Consider the following 18763-nt stretch of genomic DNA (forward strand, 5'->3'; position numbering starts at 1 on the left):
CTGAGGTGGCATTTCACATGAGCGTAAACCCCCAGGAGAGCCTCCCGAGTTATAAATGGTGCAGGGGAAACAATGACCCAATTGTCAGACACTGTAGTGATTTAGAGCCCTTGGAAGGGCAGGGACATTTACGACACGGCACAGAGCTGGATGCAGGCAAGTCCCAGCCTGCCTGCCTGCAGCCCCAGAACCCGCGGCCCACTCCAGGAGCAATGATCCTGGGTTCTTCAGACAAGCCTTGACCTTCAGGCATGTCTTAGCAACACAAATGCAGGAGTCAAATAAGGCTTGCAGGTATCCAGCTGCAACCAGAGGGAAGGGGTGGGTTGGGGGAGTGGGGGTGAGTGAGTGTGGGGACCAAGGGGTGTGTGGGCATGTGGGTGAGCCGTGGGAAGTTGAGTGTTCTGAAAGTGGCTGAGTGCAGTTGTGTGTGTGTGTGTGTTCATGTGAACACACAGAGATCAGCTTTGGCAGGTAAAGCGGGGGTTTGAGGAGGGGGTTCCACTTCTGCAAACTGTAAGCCCAAGAGAAGAGGTTGTAGGCCAGGGACTAGGGCCTCCTCTTTGCCCAGCTCCACTCCTCCTGGAGCTTGAACCTCCTGCAAAGGCCATACCTTTGGCCGCTGCCTGGACCTCTCGGAGCATCTTGGAAGATGTAGGAAAGGCCCAGGAGATATCCTTCCCCCAGGACTTGTTACAGGAGGGAGGGAAGCTATGGGACTCATTGGTCTGACCACTTCACATCCACTGACTGGGACCCCTGATTCCCACCGCTCATCAGGCCCAGCCCCAACACCTCTTCCTGGCAATCGAGGCCCTCCACACAGTCCCCCATCCAAGTCCCAACACTGTTTCCCAGAACATCCCAAACTAAAACATGCCCCGAGGGCTTACCCTGCACTAAACACTAAGTATTTTGTGCCATGTCACTGAGTCATGAAGGAGACACTGTCGTGATGTCCACTTTAGAGATGAGCAGACGGGATCTCCAAGGGACAAAGTGACTTCCCCAAGGTCACAGAGCTGCTAAGTGGTTTATAGCCCGGACTCGAATGCAAATCTAGGGCTTACCCAGCTGCTAGGAATCAGGATGCTCCTGGCTCAGGCAGGCCTCTCTGAGCCTCAGTTTGCTACATCTGCATAAGGGGGACAATGAAGTATTTGCTTCAGAGGACCACGGCGACGGTTAAATGAGATGACAAGTGTAACTTGCTTAGCATCGTGTCTGGGCACAAGCTGGTGGGAGATGGGAGATGAGGGTGGGCTCTGGAGGGTCTCAGTTGAAGCAAAGGTGAGGAGGAACCCAGGGGCCAGAAGGGTCTGCAAACCCTTGTCCCTGCTACCTGGACAACCGGGTGGCCTCCTCTGCGCCTTGCTTCTGGCTCCCAGGTACTTCCCCTGCAGCGTGTGCACAGAGGTTAATGAGCTGTTCAGTTCCGTTGACTTGCAAGGCCTCCCTCACTCACTTCAACACCTGCTGTGCCTGATTAATGGTGGCCCTGCGGCCACAGAGGACCACAAGCCAGAACCAGGACAATCAATTAGTTCCAGGCCCCAGGGAAGACTCTGGCCCCTTCTCTCCTGCTTGAAATAGGAACAATAAGGATGGAAGTTTCTGGTCTCGTTCCACACCTCCTTCCCAAGTCAACGCTGTCCCAGAGCTAAATGTCAGATCTGGGCTTGAAATAAATAATGTCTACTGGTTGTTGATGCCAGGAATGGTGTGAAGTGTTTTACTTACCTGCTTTCAATTCTGAGCACAGCTCTCTGAAGTAGAGCAATTATTATCCCCATTTCACAAATAAACCAGGGCTCTGAAAGTCGCCATCCCTGTCCAGCCGGGTCACACAGCTGGTGTGAGTGCTACAGCCCAGGACTGAAGCCAAGACACCACACGAGACTCTGATTTTCTGGAGCCTCAGTTTCCCCATCTGTAAAAATGGGTCCCCTCATGCTCACCTCCCAATATGACTATGGTGAGTGGGAGGAAATGGCCCTCGAGAAGGTGGGTCAGCAATGTTAGAGTGTTAGAGACCGAGTCAGAGATGTCCTCTGTTTCCTTCTGCTGTTGGACGAATGGAATATTCCCTGCCTCACTGGCCAGTTTTCCAGATCAGAAGAGGTCTTGTTTCATAGAAGTACTTTAGTGGGCTTTAGCCATCCAAGGTACCTGGGACCCGCCGTGCTGCGTGTGTCCTTAAGAGATCATGAGCTTTGGCTTCTTGCCTTGTGATGGGTCAATTACTCCATCCCCTGAACCCAGCTTCCTCATATGTCAAATGGAATTGGGTGGTGGTGGGGATGAGTGGGTTGGGCACAGAGCAGGCGGTTAATACGCAGAGCCATATTTGTGTGTGCCTACGTATATGTGTACATGTGCGTGCACGTACGTGTGTGTGGGTGTACTAATCATCTCGTATTACCCCTAGGGAGAAAACTCACCTGTGGCTGGCTGGCTGGCTGGGATAATACTTGGCCAGGCTATGATAATTTGCATTAGTTACCATTCAGCAAGCCCTCACTTTCCTCTGCTTCCTGGTCTGGGTGAAGTTTACGGCCCTGTCCTGTTGAAAGGCTGGGTCAGGGGAGCCTGGGTGGCTCAGTCGGTTAAGTGTCTGTGACTCTTGATTTCAGCTCAGGTCTTGCTCTCAGGGTCGTGAGACCGAGCCCCACGTTGGGCTCTGTGCTCAGCGCAGAGTCTGTTTGCAATCCTCCCTCTTCCTCTGCCTCTCCCTCTGCCCAAGCGTGCCTGCTCCTCCCCTCTCTCTCTCAAATAAATAAACAAGTAAAAAGAAGGCCTGGGTCCTATGACTTGATTTAGCCACTGGATTATAATGAAGATAATTTGAGGAGAGGCTTTGAATGTATTTGCGCAGTTTGGCTTCGCTCTTCTGATCTGGTGATCAGCTAGAGGATGAGCGTGCCCCAGGAAGCTTCTCCTTCAGGGAGACATGTGAAACAGACTTGAAGTTGACCGGGCACCTAAAGGGGAGACTTGGTTAAGCCAGCCAAAACCTACAAACACAGGAGCTCGAAAATAAACGCCAGTGGTTGTAAGCCATGGAGTTTTGGGAAAGTTTGTTACACATCGTTATTGCGGGGAGAGCTGACTAATATGCTGGCCAGTGTCACATCTCAGGATTTCTTCTGTACGACAAACAACAACAGAATTCACACTTACTTTGGCGGCAGTGTGATGCAGTTCTCGAATTCTTTATTGGCATGAATAAGTCAGACAATTGGATTCTCACTAAACATTGCACTAAACACAAGAAACAATAGTCTTGCCGGCTCAGAGGCTCACAACCTGTCCAACAGCCCAAGTTAGAAATACTTTTTTGAGAAGTGTAGAAAACTTTATAAATGATTCTGTACACATATACACAGTGGACCCTCCATCCATCTGGCCTTCTTTTCCTGGATGGCATCTGAATCCACTGTTCTTTCCCAGCGACGAGACGTTGGCAATGAGTAAGAGAGAGACAGAGACCGAGACAGACCAAGATAAAAAGGGAGGAAAAGAAGGGGCCCCAAAAGGAAAACATGAAACCAACTTCTTACGTGAACTCATTATGCAACAGTCAGCACAAACAGAGAAAACAATTTGGACCATTGGCCCGTATCAGTCTGTACAAGAATTCATCTTTATATATATATATGTGTGTGTATATATATATAATATATATATGTATAATATTTATAGGTATATATACTTTTTGTATAGAAAAGGTAACAGCGTAATTTACATAGAGAGAAAGCCTTTTTACAATTGAGAATTTTCCTAAGGTCAATAACTTTGAGAGTAATCAACCAAATGAATCATGCGGTAAAGTTCATGGAGTGGGCCCCAGTGCAAGTTCAAAGCACAGGCAGAGAGAAACGAGCTCAGGGTGGGACCCGATGGCCCACATTTGGGGCACTCACCACATGTGACCAGACTCACCCGGCCCCAGTGAATGCCCTTGGCCTCCATCTCGGGGCCTTGGAGAGGGCTGATCTTGCCAGAGGCTCTTCAGTTTCCCAAGTTTGAGCCTCTCCCCTGTGCATGATGACCCCACAGCAGCTGGAGGGTGTCTTTATGAGTCTTGGGTCCCCTGCCCCATGTCCACCAGAGCACCAGCCCCTAAGAAAATGGATGATACCCACAACCTCCCCATTCCAATCCTCCATTTTTTTCCTGGAATATTTCCCTGGAAGTGGAATTCCTGGGGATGTTTTGGTTGGGCCAGTGAGAAGAGAAACCACATTTACTGAGCACCTACTGTGTGTCAGGTATTGTGCAATTCTATTAACATTCATTATTTCATGTACTCCCTCCAATAACCTTGAGGGTTAGGGGCATACTAAGTGCTAGTAGGCTGCATGAAGCCAAGGAAATCCAAGGAACCCTTTGGGGGAACTGCTGGCACTGAGAAACTGATGGTGAGGTCATTATCCACAAGAAGGGGCGGCTTAAGAAATGCACATTGAGTCAAGTTGAAGTAGGTAAACCTGATAAATTAAGCAACCACACGCACACCATGGGAGTCCTACAGTCAGCAAAGAAACTCTGTTTCCCATCTTTCAAATCCTGACATATATTTATAAGGATAGTGGGATACAATATCCCACCAAGAGGACACATCCCCACATTTTATGCTATATTACAGACCTGGCCTGTGGCCCACTATGATCCCTGGGTCTTCTTCAACGACTCTGTAACAAACCAGTGTTTTGCCCATTACACCTGTAATGGTTAGTTGGAAACCCCTAGAGTGGGGTCTTTCCATCAGTAAATTTCCATATTATGCACATCCTCGACCTCAATGTTCCAGTGGCCTATGCCACAGAGCGACATAAACTCTCCAGGAAAGAGGCCACGGTGAGACAGCTTTCTGTTATGGCAAGACAGATGTGTGGGCCTCAGAGAGATCAGAGACACAGGTCACGAGAGGAGGTAGGAAGGATTGTGAAGCAGAAGCAAAGACAGGGAAGAAAATGCTTTAGAGGGAAGGCTGATCGCCAACCTATCCATAGCAGCGATACCCGTGGTTTGAAGAACCCAATGAAAGGTCCTAAGACACAGACAATGTGTGCAGACAGGCAGGGACACAGAGGGAGGCCCGCATGGCCAGAGAGGGCTCCAGAGAGAATCTGAGGCAGCCAAAGGACCACCTAACTCTAGCAAGCACGAAACCCTCCTGGGACATTATCTTCTCCAGGACCCTCAGTCCAATTGCCAGGACCAAAATACGGCAGGAGCCAACGGCACCTGTGTTTGGGGATGGACTCTCTCAGGCCCTGATGCCATGCTTAGGGGAAAGCAGTTAAGAACAGAGCAAGTACCCAGCGTCCGGCTTTCAACAAATCATGATGTTCCCTCTGCCCATGGGCTGTTCCTTCTATGTGACACACTGTTCCCTACACCACCCACTCCTCTCCTCAAATCTCAAGATGAGGTGACGTCCCCTCCTCTGAGAAGTTTTCTTGGAAGGTCCTTGCTGGGTTGGGTGCTCCCCTGGGGTCTCAGGATCTCTCTCAGGACCTGTCTGCCCCCTACTCTAGACTCGGGGCTCCCTGAAGGCCGGTGCCACTCTCCTTCCCCAGTTTCCCAGGGGGCACAGGAGGCACTTAATAGATACTTGTTGAATGAATATGACATGCAGTCTTGGGGACTAAAGGCATTGGGGTTGCTTGATGCTGGGGAGTGTGGCTGGGGACACAAGCCTTGGAAATATGGGGCAGATTGTTCTAGAAGCCTTCAGCAGCTCAAATGGTGGCACTTAAAATCCACAGATAGGCCAAAAAGTGGAGCTGTGATGGTGCTAGAGGAACATGGCATGGCAGCAGTGCCTTGTGGAAGGTGGGTCTGATGCACGGAGCCCATGAGGAACAAAGGCCCTCAACTGACCCAGCTTGGCAGTGGGGGTCTGACATGCTTGGGGGACCAGATGACTGCATTTGGGCTTCTGGCCACTCTGCACCAAGGCCTGGGGCTTTCTGAGGACTTATTTCTGAAAGCAAGCTTGGGAAGCATGTGCGGGGGATGCCGGGAGAGGAATAATGGACAGCACTCCCTGGGGCAGGGAGCACAGGGACCCCAGGGAAGGGCTGCTTAATAAGGGGGAGAAAGGAGCCAGAGAAGACATTGTGCATCTCCCAGTTGTGCTCAGGCCGGGCCTCAGGCATCCCGTGTCAGCTGTGCCCTCCCTCAGCACCCGCTCCAGCCAGGCACTGCCCAGCTGGCCGCCCAGGACTTGTAGGCCGCTGCCCAACACTCCGTAGGAGGCTGGCTGGGAGGCCAGTGGGCTGGGGTGAGAACCTTGCTGTGGCTGGACCAGTCCGTGAGGGTAGCCTGTGTCTACACTGTAGCTACATAGCAGTTACTTGAACTTACACGAGTTCATATGTACCCATTTTATTATTATTATTAGCAACACAGATAGAAAAATAAACAAAGGAAAATGGCTACAATCTTGGATGACTAATGCATTGCATTAATTGTCCAAGACACACTGAAGCGGCCACTGCCCCCGAGTCGGGCAGGGCTGGGGTGGGGAGAGGTCGGCCCCCACTGAGGGAGCAGGACCCCCATCAACTCGGCATCCTTCTTGGAAGGTGCTTGGCTGAGTATCCCCAGCTTACCAAAACAGGTTTCCTACCTAGCCCCAGTCCTTTTGCTGTGCCTGGCTGCCCTACTCCCCAGTCCTGGGACCGCTGGAGTCCATGGGATCGGATTCTAGGGGTAGAGCCACAGGCCCTGCAGAGCTCGACCACACCCACTGCCCGCCACCACGCCCACATCGGCCACCTGGGACGGGATCCAACTGCCCCCTCTCATCCACACCATCCATTTTGCTGCCTATGCTCTGCCAGAGACACCTCCTCAACAGTAAAGTAGGGGATCAAGGAGGCGGGGCAAGGAGGCGGGCAAGTCTGGGGACTCTCCTTCCCTGGGGAAGACAGGGGATTTCCCTGAGTGGCCATGGAGAGCAGCGCTAGGGTTGCCTGAGGCCAAGGTCAAGGAAAAGAGCCGCTTCCTAGAAGGACCATGGGAATGTGGACCACCATGGAAGGAAGGGGAGGATGTGACCGAGAGTCCCACCCACACCTTGTCTCGTCCGTGTAGATGGGGAATGACCAGTCAATGCCCTCCCTCCCTAGGCTGCCTTCAAACCATTGAAGATGCTAAATATTCCTTTTAAAGCCCATTTCGGTGCCATCGACACTTGAGGATCTTCCTCCCCGAGGTTTCCCGTTTCCCTCTGTCTGATTTCCCTTTTTCTCTGCAAGGCTGCAGATGGCTGCAAGCTGGATCCGGACCCTAGTGACCTGGCCAGGAGACAGCACACTCAAGACCTCATGCCTTGCCTCAAACCAGTGAAGATCAGATGATGACACGGTATTCCGGAAACCCCCCAGTGCTCTGCCACTGCCCTCAGAAAACCTCCGACACCCTCCCCAGCCTGGATGCTCCCATCGGGCCCCCAGTGCCCAGCGTGGCTCATCCCGTCCGCCCTGCTCGCTGGCCCTGGCCTCTGCCCTCCCCTGGGGTGTCTGTGTTTGCAACTGCTTCTATCAAGAATGGTGGTTCTCAATAAGGTGGTGTCGCCCAGGGGACATGTGGCAATATCTGGAAACATCTTTGGTTGTCACAACTTGGGGTAGCAGGAAAGGGAGGGTGCCATGGGCATCTAGTGTGTGGAGGCCATCCTGCCACGCACAGGACATGCCCCCAACATGACAAATGTCCCCAGTATCAACAGTGCCACGTTTGAGGGACCCTGGCCTAGAAGGATCGTCCCTTCCTCTTTCCCCTCCTTGAGAGCTCCACGCAAATGTCACCTCCTCAGAAAGATCTTTGCACCTGCTCCCTCCACAGCAGGTCCCCCTATCTCCTGTTACTGGCCCCCTATTGGTTTTCCTTCCCTAAGCCTCCATGAGTTGTGAATCATATATTGCTCGGTGGTTCCTTGTCCATCTCCCCCGCCGGACTCTAAGCTCAGAATGACTTTGTTTCCCTCCTCACTGAACGCCCAGGGTCCAAGATGTAATCGACGCTCAATAAATGACCCATTGAATACACGGCCAATGACAAATAAGCCCACTGCATTCCGAACCAACCTGGACATCGGCATCTGCATAAGGACGAAAAGACCCCTCTCCTGCCTTCACCAGCTCATCACTGTCCAGAAAGGCCTCTCGGTCTATTGTCTGCGGTGTTTCTTCCCACTATCCTAGCCCCAGGCTTTCCAAAATCCTCACTCTAGCTCTGGAAGTCAGGGTATTTTTAAACGGGAGGAACTAGCCAAGCTGGTGGTTTTTCTTTTCTTTCTTTCTTTCTTTTTTTCCTTAAGTGGTGAAAAAGAAAAACTAAGATTTGTTTTTAATCATTAGACTTTCAGATCTAAGAAGGCACGATGCAAATAGCACGTTGGCATAAACAATTGCTCAATGGAGGGAGGGAGCCTTTCTTCTGAGCTAATTCAAGCTGAATACATGCAGCTATTTTTCGTCTCTACTATTGTGTGACTTTCTCCTCAGCTCATAGGCCAGCCGGGGGAGATGTTATCTGGCAGGAGGTGGTGGTGGTGGAGGATAAGGGGAGGAAGGAAGCAAAGAGGCAGCACCCGAAAGCACACTCTCAGCCCCCAGCTGCTTATTAGAGGCATTTCAAGAGTTTAGGGGTAGAGCTGGTGGTCCACTAGGACCCCGGGGAATTCCACCTGGGTGAAAATTTGATTTTGAGCCCTCCTTGCAGGGAAGAAACCAAAAGCAACTGGAGTCAGATTCCTTTTCCTCCTCCTCCCTCTGCAACATTCCTTAACTTCAGAGATGTCCAGATCGAACCACAGAAACTTCTACAAACAGCTCCAAGAACAGTCTTTCCCGCTCCCCTGCCCAGTACCACAACACACATGCACATATTGTATTTCCTTAAGGTCCCCGGGCCTTCCAGCCCAGCTGTTACGTGGTTGGTGGCAGCATTCCGGCCCGAGGAGAAGACACTCCCTGGAAGATAAATGATGTCTCTCTCCAAGCAGGCAGATTCCCAAATAGGATCATGCACTGGGTCCTAAGGACAGAATCTTTCTGCATTCTCCAAGTTTTTGGATTGAAAATATACTTCTGCAAAGTCCTTACAGATTGTCACCAGCTAGAGCCAAGACACCAAATGACTGGGCTTTGGAAGTTTCCAAGGCCTTAGGACCAAACCCACCTCTGCCTCTGAGAAAGGACCTAACTTGGGAGAGTTTACCTTCCTCTCTGGGTCTGAGCTCCTTCTTCTCGGAAAGGAGGGCTGCCATGAATCAGGGATGGTTACCCGTGTCCTCATCCAGTAGCAGCTCTGATGCCCTGAGGCTGCATCTGTGCTCTGCAGAAAGGCGTGCTGTGATCGATTAGTAATGTCTGCCAAGAGTACACGACAGGGCAGTGGTGGCAGAAAGGGGGCTTATTTGCCCTGGTTGGACTAGATCACTCATCTAGATCTTCTAGATATAGATCATTCTAGATAGTTATCCCAATAACCTAGTTGAGATGAAAATTCTGGTGAAGACTTAGCTGACCCCCCTAAGGGCATGACTCGTCTATTATTTCCATATTGGTCATCAAGCTGTTTTATGTTGGGACAGTTACCCCACACAGCAGATGTGACCCATCCATTGAAAGACAACCAGCCATAGTTTTCTGCTTTGTGGCATCCTTGTGCATGGAACCACTGTCCACGTACATGGAACTGGGGTCTCCCATCAGCAGGTCTGGAAAGAGTACATGGAGTGGCAGGGGCAAGGTTTCCTGGGGCTCAGCATTTCTTAACAGTATGGAATGGAAAAGCAGGTGCATCTGGTGGCCAGTGATCATCCCCAGCCTCATCTCTCTGCATCTCATTCACCTTCCAAGTTCAGCATTCACAGCGCCAGCCTCCCGGAGGCAAATTCTGAGCAAGTTGACTGTAAATACTGGTGATCAGCTGCTCTTTTCCGTGGGCTAGCACACTGGCCTTTGCCCTCAAAGGACTGTGCAAGGTATCAAGTCAGACTCACAGAGTTTAATCATGTGGATTCAGAAATGAGCCTGGGAAAGATTGGGAAGAGCAGCCTGCTGTCAACCTTTTAAAGATTTTAACCACACAGTAGTGTGGTTAAATGCTCTGATAATTCCTGCAACCAAGAAAAAAAATTTAATCTTATTTTGCCTAAGCATTTCCAATGCGTGTTTGTCCCAAGACGCTTCTAATAATGCAACATTCTTTCCATCTAGTCTGCTATGAAATTAAAGGTCTATGGAACATGCTTGGTAAACTGGGCCTAACCTAGATCAGGCAAGCTCCAGGCAAAGCCCATTTCCTCCAGTTCAGTCCTCAACAGGACAGCAGCGATCTCAACCTCATGGAGATGAATCCTTCGTACTCTTGGGAATAAGCCTTAAGGAAAGGGGTTTTGTGATCTCAATGAACAGGAAGGAAGGAGCCCTTCACAGCCCTGAGAGGGAGGAGCACTCACTGGTGAGTTTCCTGGGACCGGGGATCACAGTTAAATGTCTAGTCCAGTATGAGAGACACAGAGGGCTGGGCTGATGGTGCAGGCTGCCTGGAGCAGGGGAGCTGGAAGGACCCAGGAGCAGCTTTGCCAACCCAGACACACACTTCCTGGAAACCTGGGCCATTGCTGGCAGCCGGTCAGTCTGGGAACACAACGGAGAGCTTCCGTGCAAACTCCTCCAGGGGTCCCCACCCTCTCCTGCACCCTCCTTCAATCACTTCCTGTTTTCTCTCCCTCTCTCCTGGTTACAAGCTACATATGACCACAGAAGCCGGTACAGTAACCTCCTGGGGGACAGTGGCACGCAGAAACCACTCAAACAGGGCTGGGTCCCTCGGAACCCACGAGGCCAAAGACTCATATTTATAATGTTGTCTCTACCTCTTAATAGGCTGGCTTGCATTTGCTGCAGTTTCTTCCTCTGCGAAATGCAATAACGGTACTTATTTCCCAGGACTGTTGGCCTGGAACATAGTAAGTGCTCAGTGAATAGAGGCTCTAAGGGATGGATGATTACTCTTGCCTTTCACACTTAGATGCCCTGGGACACCTGGCCAATGGGTCTTTTTATGAGTTACATCCATGGAACTTTGCCAATTCACGTGGGGGAGGGTTGGGATCCACAGCACAGAGCCTGGTTGTGGGAATCTCATTACTGCCCAGGCCCCACCGGTGGAGCCCTTCCGCCTTCCCTGCAAGGAGCAGCTTCTGGCCCTCTAGACCAGTGCCTCACCCTCTCTCTGCATTCTGTAAGCATTTACTGAGCACCTATTATGTGCCAGGACCTATATCAGGCGAGGACCTCCCCCCGACTCTGCCCCAACTGTTTAGAGAATGATGTAGCTGGTAGGACCTCAAGACAGGAACCTGTCCCTTGAGCTGATCATCAGGGGCAGTGATCGGAGAGGAAGGTGACCCACTTGGTGTGACTCAGAGAGAGTCAGGGAGAACGAGAACCTTCAAGACCCTGGTCGCCATGTTCCGAAGCCCACCCCACATTTACTTCTCCTTGCCCTCAGAGGTCAGGACTAGTCCCTTGCAGGTGTGTGCAGCTGATGGCTGCGAGGGGCGGTTAGCGGAGGCTGGGGCCCGGGGCCGGCATCTACCCAAGCCTGCTCAAAACCTCACAGGCACGGCCAAAGAAGGACAAGGCAGGCACACGGCTTGCCATGCTCCGTTCCTCTGCCGCTGAGGAAAAGCGTAAATAAAAGCAAGTGTCATGCCACCAACCACTTCAGACCGGGCAGAAGCACTGGCCCAGCGGTCAAGTGCACGTCACGCAACAGACCCGCTGTCCACCCCCACCCGTGGAGTTGACGTCCAGGACCCTCAGACCTAGGGATGAAGGGATCCCATGTGACAAAAGCAACATCAGTGTCCTGACCCTCATGGCGCAGGGGTTCTGGGATCTTTCTCCCCAGAGGTCTTCTGTGACCACAGTGACCAGGCAAGGCATGAGAGAAAGCTTCTTAGAGGGTGTTAGGGGTTGAATCATGTCCCTTCCACATACACACACACACACACACACACACACACAGAATACATACGTTGAGGTCCTAAACCCCAGTCCCTCAGAATGTGACATTACTTGAAAGTAGGGTCATTGCAGGTGTCATTAGTTAAGGTGAGGTTAAGCTTGAGAAGGGTGGCAGCCTTACACGAAGAAGGCTGTGTGAGTTTGGAATCAGAGGTGGGGAGATCCATCTGCAGCCAAAGATGACCAGCAAACCATCAGGAGCTAAGAAGAGGAGGCCAAGGAAGGACCGCTTGGCCGAGGTGGGGGGGATCAGGGTGCGGCCCTGCTGACACCTTGATTTTAGGCTTCCAGCCTCCAGACCAAGACCAGTCCTTGGAGGGAGGGGATCAGAGAAGGCTGGCAGGGCATGGGGTCGGGGAGGGCAAATCTGGGGACTCAAGGTTGAGCACAATGTGGGAACAAAAGCCAGGAATAGGAGTGTCGCCCTACAGTCCCTACAGTCCCTGTAGAAAGTCCCTACAGTCATAGTCTCAGGAACATCAAGGGTCTTCATGGAATTGGAATAGGATGGAATTGTGCTCCCCCCAACCCCGCCACAATGCACACCTCCCCCTAGCCCCCAGATCCCTAGGTCGAAGTCCCAACTGCCAAAGTGATTGTATCTGGAGATAGAGTCTTTGAAGAGGTAACTAAGAAGAAAATAGGTCCTAAGGAAGGGGTCCCATCCAATCCGACTAGTGTCCCGTAAGAGAAACAGACCCCAGGGTTGTGCGGGCTCAGAGAAAAGGCCACGCGAGCACACAGCGAGAGGCAGGATGACTGAAAGCTGAGGAGGCCAGGTCTTAGGAGAAACCGGTCCTGCCCCCAGAACTGTGAACCATCACCTCCTGCCGTGGAAGTCCCCCTACCTGAGGTATCTTGTTATATGCCAGCTTGGACGTAATAGGGTCTGAAATAGAACCGCTCCTTCCATCCTCCAAAGCCCGAATTCCCTCTACATCACGTACACCAACCAGTCCTCACGTCTGCGCAGCCCTCTCCAAGGACAGGGAGCTTCCCACCTTCCCAGACGGCCCATCTCTCATCGAGGGTCAAGCTGCTAGAAAGTTCTTTCCCCACTGGCATGAGTTCTCTGCCCCCTCTAACTCCCAGTCTGGCTCATGTTCCTCCCTTGGGAGCCCTGTGCAAGTTGGCTTCTTTTTCAGTAAGCCAGTCTAAGCCAGTCCCCTAGATCAGAGGCTGGCAAGTGTCTCTTGTAAAGGGCAAGGTTATAAATATTTCCAGCTTTACGGGCCACACGGTCTCGGTCATAACTAGTCAGCTGTGGCACCACAGCCCGCAAAACCCGTGGTTTGTCTGCCAATGAATGACGATGGCCACATGCCAATAGGATTTCATTTATTGACATTTGAATTCTATAGAGTTTTCATGTCTTATGAAATCTTCTTCTGTTTTTTCCCCCCAATTAGAGAATGTAAAAACTTCTTGGGGGGCGTTGCATATGGCCCCAGGCCATACTTTGCTGACCTCAGGTCTAGATTTCACAAGATGGGGATTGGGCCTGGGCCAAGTGTATACCATTTCCTTGGTGTTTCCTTAGATGATCGGCCACTGGCAATGGGGGGGGGGCAGGGGTGGGGGACAAAAGTGGTGGGAGGAAATGAAGCCTGGTTTGGTGGGGTGGGAAAGGGGCAGGACCAGGGATCCTGGATACAAAAGTCTCGTTGTCAGAGACCAATCCAGGGCTCCTATGGACCAAAGAGCCAGGAAAAGGAGGGCTCTGTGGCAAGATGGGGTTTTCCCCTTTGACCAGCAAAAGGAAAACCCGGATGAAACACCATTAGGTAAAGACTTTGAGTCTCCAGCTTCATACTTGGGGATATCCCCACATATGACCAAAGAGGGCTGGAAAGGGGGGCCCCATGGTAGGAAATGCATGTGGTCTGAGAAATGGTAGCATTCAGGGTGCAAATCCACGTGCCCTTTCGAGAAGGTAAGGTCAAGGCTTCCCAGGCATCTTCACTCTGGGGACTGGTGCACTTGGGAAGCCTGTGTAGGTAAGGGTTTGCTCAAAGCAGGGCCCAGAGATAAACAGCTCGCTGTCAGCCACAGGGCACAAGTGCACACACATACAGTCTTTGTTGTGTGGATTCTATAGAATGAATCACAGGCGAGGCTGGCAAGTACTATGTAAACACACACACACACACAACCCTCCCATTTGTCTTTTCTTTTTCCTCCAGAAGATGAATGAATGTGACCTCCTCCCAGTACTTGACTCATGAATAAGACTGAGGTCAGCGGGGAAAGCAGAGGTTTGGTTCTTCCTGAATTGCAATGTCTGCAAACGAAAACTACCTTTTAAACAATTCAGGGTGGTGTCGCCAGGAGGAGGGTGGCAGGAAGGGGCTTTGGAAGTCTGGATGCTAAGGAGACCGAGGAAGGTGAGGGCAAAGTAAAGATGCAGGTGAAGGTAGAGAAATCAAGAGCAGGTGACGTGGGGCCAAGGACAGATGCAAGGAACCCTGTTTTGCAAAGCAGAGACGCTCCTGGGGAGCAGGGAAGGCTGGGGTATCCCCCTGGATCCCTCAGACCTTGTCCTTAATCTTAAGCTGGTACTCATAAAACAGACAGAAGAATCAGCCTTTGGCGAACCTCCCCCACAGTCCCCCGCATCACAGGTCTTGCCAAAGGCTCTAGGTGGCCATGTGAGTGAATTCTGGAAATGACAGCGGCAGGAAGGAACAGTCCTGGTGAGCATTCCACCAGCAGGGCTGCCGTGTCCTGCCGGCTCCTTCCCTTCCTTACTTCCTTGCCCGCACTCAGGTCCTCAATGACGACTGGGATCCACAGACCCTAGAAGTCCTGGTTGGATTAGAGGAACCAGGACTGGATTCCAGGTCTCTGGGGAGCCGGTGGGCAGAGCCAAGGCAGGCCCAAGCCCATGTTCAGGGTCGGCCCTTCAGGTGGCTTGCTGGGATTCGTGCGGCCCGAGATACACAAGTGTTGAGCCAGGAACCATAGTCATGGAAGTCCCCAGAAGAGGAACATCCACTTAGGAATAGCCCACAGGGGTGTCTTTAGTCTCTGGTCCTGTGCAGGTGGGAGCCCATGCAGGAAGGCCCTCTGGGAGGCTCAGGTGTGCCCCTTGGCCAGAGGTTCCAGAAGCATGACCATCTCATTATTTTTCCCAGTTTAGAAGCAGGCTTGGCCCCCACAGCATGAATCATTCTGGGATCACCCAAAGTGGGGAAGACCCCCACGCACCCCTTACATCAGGTGGGATGCTGAGTCTGAGCTCGGGTAGGATTTTTGAAGTCTTAGGTCCCCTCTCTGGCAGGCGGATGTTGGGATAAGGTTGAGACCAGAAGAAAACCAAGCCTGGGCAGTGCCTAGGGAGGACAGTGAGGCCGTGGGCTTACCCTGGGCATCCTGTCTGCTGCCCAGCTGCCTGGTTACCACCCTGCTGGGCACCCTTCCTTTCACTGCCAGGTCAGACAGGCTTTGTGATCAGAAGACATCCCCTCATAAGGGCTGGGACCTAAGAGCAAAAGACAAGAGGCTCGCCATGTTATTCTGCCGGCACGACCTGCTTCCTGGATCCTTCTTGCATAAACCTTGGTCCCAAGGCGGCTGGGAAAATCCACCAGCTCAGGAGGGAGCGAGAGGGAGGGATGGAAGGCATGAGCACTGGGCAAGCGCAGACAGACCTCTCATGGGGAAACCGCTCTGGGACTTGGCACCAGGTAGGAGCTAAGAACGCAGACCCTCTTACAGTCTCCCTGCTTGCCTCCCCAAGAGGACTTACTAAGGGTGAAAGGGTTGGGGAATCCTTTGCAAATATAATCCAACACACGTCGATCAAGGACCCACGTCCGTCGCTGTGGTGGACAAACTTAGCTGGTGTCGATGCCAGAGCAGGAGGAGAGAGAAGGAATGTTCTAGAACTTCCTCCTCAGACCCCCGGTTCTCAGGCCCCAGACTTCAGGGGGTGTCATGGATAAAGGCGAGCTGCAAGGAGCCCCCAGAAGTCATCTTGGCCAGGAAGCCATTGTGCTTTTCAAACAGCAGGGGAGCGCAGGGGCAGTGAGGTGAAAAGGGACGGCGCTCTCACAGAACAGGAGAAGGTGGCAGAAATGGGGACCCATGCCCCAGAGAGGCCCAAAGAACTCAAAGACATGCAAGACTGTTTTGTGCACTTCGGAGCTATGTGCAAAGGAGTCACAGATCATGACAGGCTTGGGTGGGAGCCTCTGAGAACAGATGTTTACAAAGGAACAACTGAGCTCCTGGCCCAAGTCTTGGCCCCGTGGCCTCCACGAGGTGGGTGCTCAACCCCCCCACCCCACCCCATCTTTCCAGACAGTGCAGCTGGAACCCATAACCCAGGGAATGGGTCAGCCAAGGGGCGCTCCAGAGCTGTGGCGGCAGGGCGCTCCGGCTTGTCGCGAGGGATCGAGAGCAAACGGTGTCGCCCACAGAGACACACATGTACACACAGACTGGTCCTGCGAGCCTGCCCACGTGGGCCTCCTACCCTCGTCTCCATGGCCCAGGGGCTCTACCTACAGCCTCCAGTTCTCTTCTCGACACGGTCTCTGGGCCTCACGCATCAATCCCGCTTCTCCCTGGCTGGTCCTGGTAAGTCCTAGCTCAGGGGTCCCGAACCCTGCCCGGGCAAAGGGGCACAGGTCTGGGGAGTGGGGAAGCTGCCGAACTAGGTCGTGCAGTACTCCCAGGCCGGCCGGGGTCAGTACCCTCTGATGGTGAGCCTCTGGCCTCCTGAGCTGGCAGAGAGCAGAGCAGGGAAGGAGAGGTGGCTCGGGGGCTGAGGCAGCTGAGTGCTGTCCCTTTGTCCAATGGTCACAGCCTGGAGTGGGGAGAGAAGAGAAGGGCACGAGGTCACTGGATACAGCAATGCCATCTTTGGTGAATCAGCACCCTCTCGGTGGGCTAGGAGGCTTGAGATGAACTCTTCCTGTCTACAAGAAATGCTGGAAGGAACACCCCTTTATACCGAGGTCCTACTATGTACTGGGTTCATGGACCTAATCTCATTTGAACCTGAGAATAACCTGAATTCTAGGTTCCAATCCTGACCCTGCTGCTTCCTGGCTGTGCACCCTTGGGCAAAACCTTACACCCATTTCACAGAGGGGTATAGGACGGAGGCACAGAGAGGTTAGGTGTTTTGCCCAAGGGTGCACAGCCAGGAAGCAGCAGGGTCAGGATTGGAACCTAGAATTCTTCCCACTTGGAAGGGCTCCATAAGGACTGGAAATACAAGAAGAGGAGGTGAGACCAGGAACCACCCCATACACTCCTGCTAGGAGCAGAGGCTTTGCTGACCACTGTCGAACCAAGGATCTGGGCAATCATGGCATATGTCAGTGCCCACTCTCCCAGCAAGGTTCTGGAAAGAACCCTGAAGGTATGAGGCTTGAGATGAACTCTTCCTGTCTACAAGAAATGGTGGAAGGAACACCCCTTTATACCGAGGTCCTACTATGTACCGGGTTCATGGACCTAATCTCATTTGAACCTGAGAATAACCTGCAAGATAGGTTATTCTCAGAATTCTTCCCACTTGGAAGGGCTCCATAAGGACTGGAAATACAAGAAGAGGAGGTGAGACCAGGAACCACCCCATACACTCCTGCTAGGAGCAGAGGCTTTGCTGACCACTGTCGAACCAAGGATCTGGGCAATCATGGCATATGTCAGTGCCCACTCTCCCAGCAAGGTTCTGGAAAGAACCCTGAAGGTACACAGGTAATCTCTGTGTAGAAGGCAGCGGGGTAGAGGTGTCAAGATCATGGATTTAGGGTCCAGACCAACCTGGGTTCCAAAGCCTCCTCTCCTCATTAGCTGTGTGACCTCTTGGAAGGTATTTAGTCTCTCTGTGCTTTGGTTTTCTTCTAAGGAGAAACATAATCATGCCTCCCTCCTAGGGGGAGCTCCGAGGAGTCAGTAGGGCAATGCAGATAGAATGCTTGACCCAGTGCCTGTCACATATGTTTGGTAAGTGGTACCCAGAGGATGGAGAGCATGCTGGTGGTCATGGGGAAGATCTGGACCGATGGCGTGCAATGGACATACAGCGCTATTGAAAAAAATGGGAAGCAGGGACTCCAACAGACACTTGTACGGCACTGTTACGGCAGCCTTATTCCCAGCAGCGAGAGTGCAAACAAGCAGCGTATCCACCAACAGATATAAGGACAAGCCAAACACGGTACATATGTACAACGGATTAGTGCTCAGCCGTGGCAAGGAGTAACGTTCTAATACACGTCATACCGTGGATGAACCTTGACGATAGTCTATGTGAAGACCCCAGACACAAAAGAACAAATATCGTAGGACTCCACGTGTATGAATTGCATAGAATGTGCAAGTTCACAGGGACAGGAGATAGGGGAGAGGTTACTGGGGGCTGGAGGGACTGGGAGTTACGGTTGAGTGGGTCCAGTCTGTGTTCGGAGGGGATGAAGGCTTTGGAAATGGTGGTAGTGGTGGCACAGCACTGTGATGTGATCAGTGCCACTGAATTGCACCCTGAAAAGTGGCTAAGATGGCAAATTGTATGTGATATATATTCCACCACTTTTTTTTTTTTTTTGAGTAGGCTCCATGCCCAATGTGGAGCCCAACATGGGGCCTGAACTCATGACGTGCACGGAGATTAAGAGTTGGATGCTCAGCTGACTGAGTCACCCAGGTGTCCCTCTACCACCATTTGTAAAAACAATGTCATATACCCA

The 18763-nt window shown here is 52.1% G+C and overlaps 1 protein-coding gene across 4 annotated transcripts in view; it reads right to left on the minus strand.

Annotated features, from left to right (window-relative positions):
* Window positions 1-3196: 3196 nt before the first annotated feature.
* KSR2 (kinase suppressor of ras 2) overlaps window positions 3197-18763 on the minus strand; it is a 416724-nt gene continuing 401157 nt past the window's right edge. For all 4 annotated transcript variants that reach the window (XM_047698076.1, XM_047698073.1, XM_047698075.1 and 1 more), the window contains one exon: window positions 3197-16869. In XM_047698076.1, coding sequence (XP_047554032.1) covers window positions 16863-16869 — 7 coding nt within the window. In that variant the 3' untranslated portion in view covers window positions 3197-16862. The remainder of the gene's footprint in view (window positions 16870-18763) is intronic.

Source organism: Lutra lutra, chromosome 12, assembly GCF_902655055.1.
Source record: "Lutra lutra chromosome 12, mLutLut1.2, whole genome shotgun sequence".
NCBI classification, from domain to species: Eukaryota; Metazoa; Chordata; class Mammalia; order Carnivora; family Mustelidae; genus Lutra; species Lutra lutra.